Source organism: Egretta garzetta, unplaced genomic scaffold, assembly GCF_000687185.1.
Source record: "Egretta garzetta isolate BGI_Z169 unplaced genomic scaffold, ASM68718v1 scaffold311, whole genome shotgun sequence".
NCBI classification, from domain to species: Eukaryota; Metazoa; Chordata; class Aves; order Pelecaniformes; family Ardeidae; genus Egretta; species Egretta garzetta.
Window position 1 is genome coordinate 666,627 of NW_009258678.1, and position 329 is coordinate 666,955.

Consider the following 329-nt stretch of genomic DNA (forward strand, 5'->3'; position numbering starts at 1 on the left):
GCCCCGGGATTCTCCTTGAAGCAGTAACTGGTTTCCTCGCCGTCCCAGATGGTGCGGGGCAAAGGGAATTTTCGGCGGACGCGGTATTTGCCGACGGCGCCCAAGGGTCTGCCCCGCAGTTTCTCGGCTTCCACGTAGTGAGCCTTCAGCCAGAGCTGCTGCAGCTTGGGGTGGTTGTGGGGGGAGAACTGGTGGCTCTCCAGGATCTTGTAGAGCTCGCGGAAGTTCCCGCGGTGGAAGGCCACCACCGCCTTGGCCTTCAGGACGCTCTCGTTCTTGTGCAGGTGGTCGCAGGCCGGCGGCGACCCGAGGAAACGGCCCCAGCTCCC

The 329-nt window shown here is 64.4% G+C and overlaps 1 protein-coding gene across 1 annotated transcript in view; it reads right to left on the reverse strand.

The window, feature by feature from the left end:
- SIX1 (SIX homeobox 1) overlaps positions 1 to 324 on the reverse strand; it is a gene marked incomplete at its 5' end in the record, with an annotated part of 2,433 nt that extends 2,109 nt beyond the window's left edge. The window contains 1 exon segment of the mRNA XM_009648917.1: positions 10 to 324. Within this exon segment, the coding sequence (XP_009647212.1) occupies positions 10 to 324 (315 nt within the window).
- Between the last annotated feature and the right edge of the window lie 5 nt (positions 325 to 329).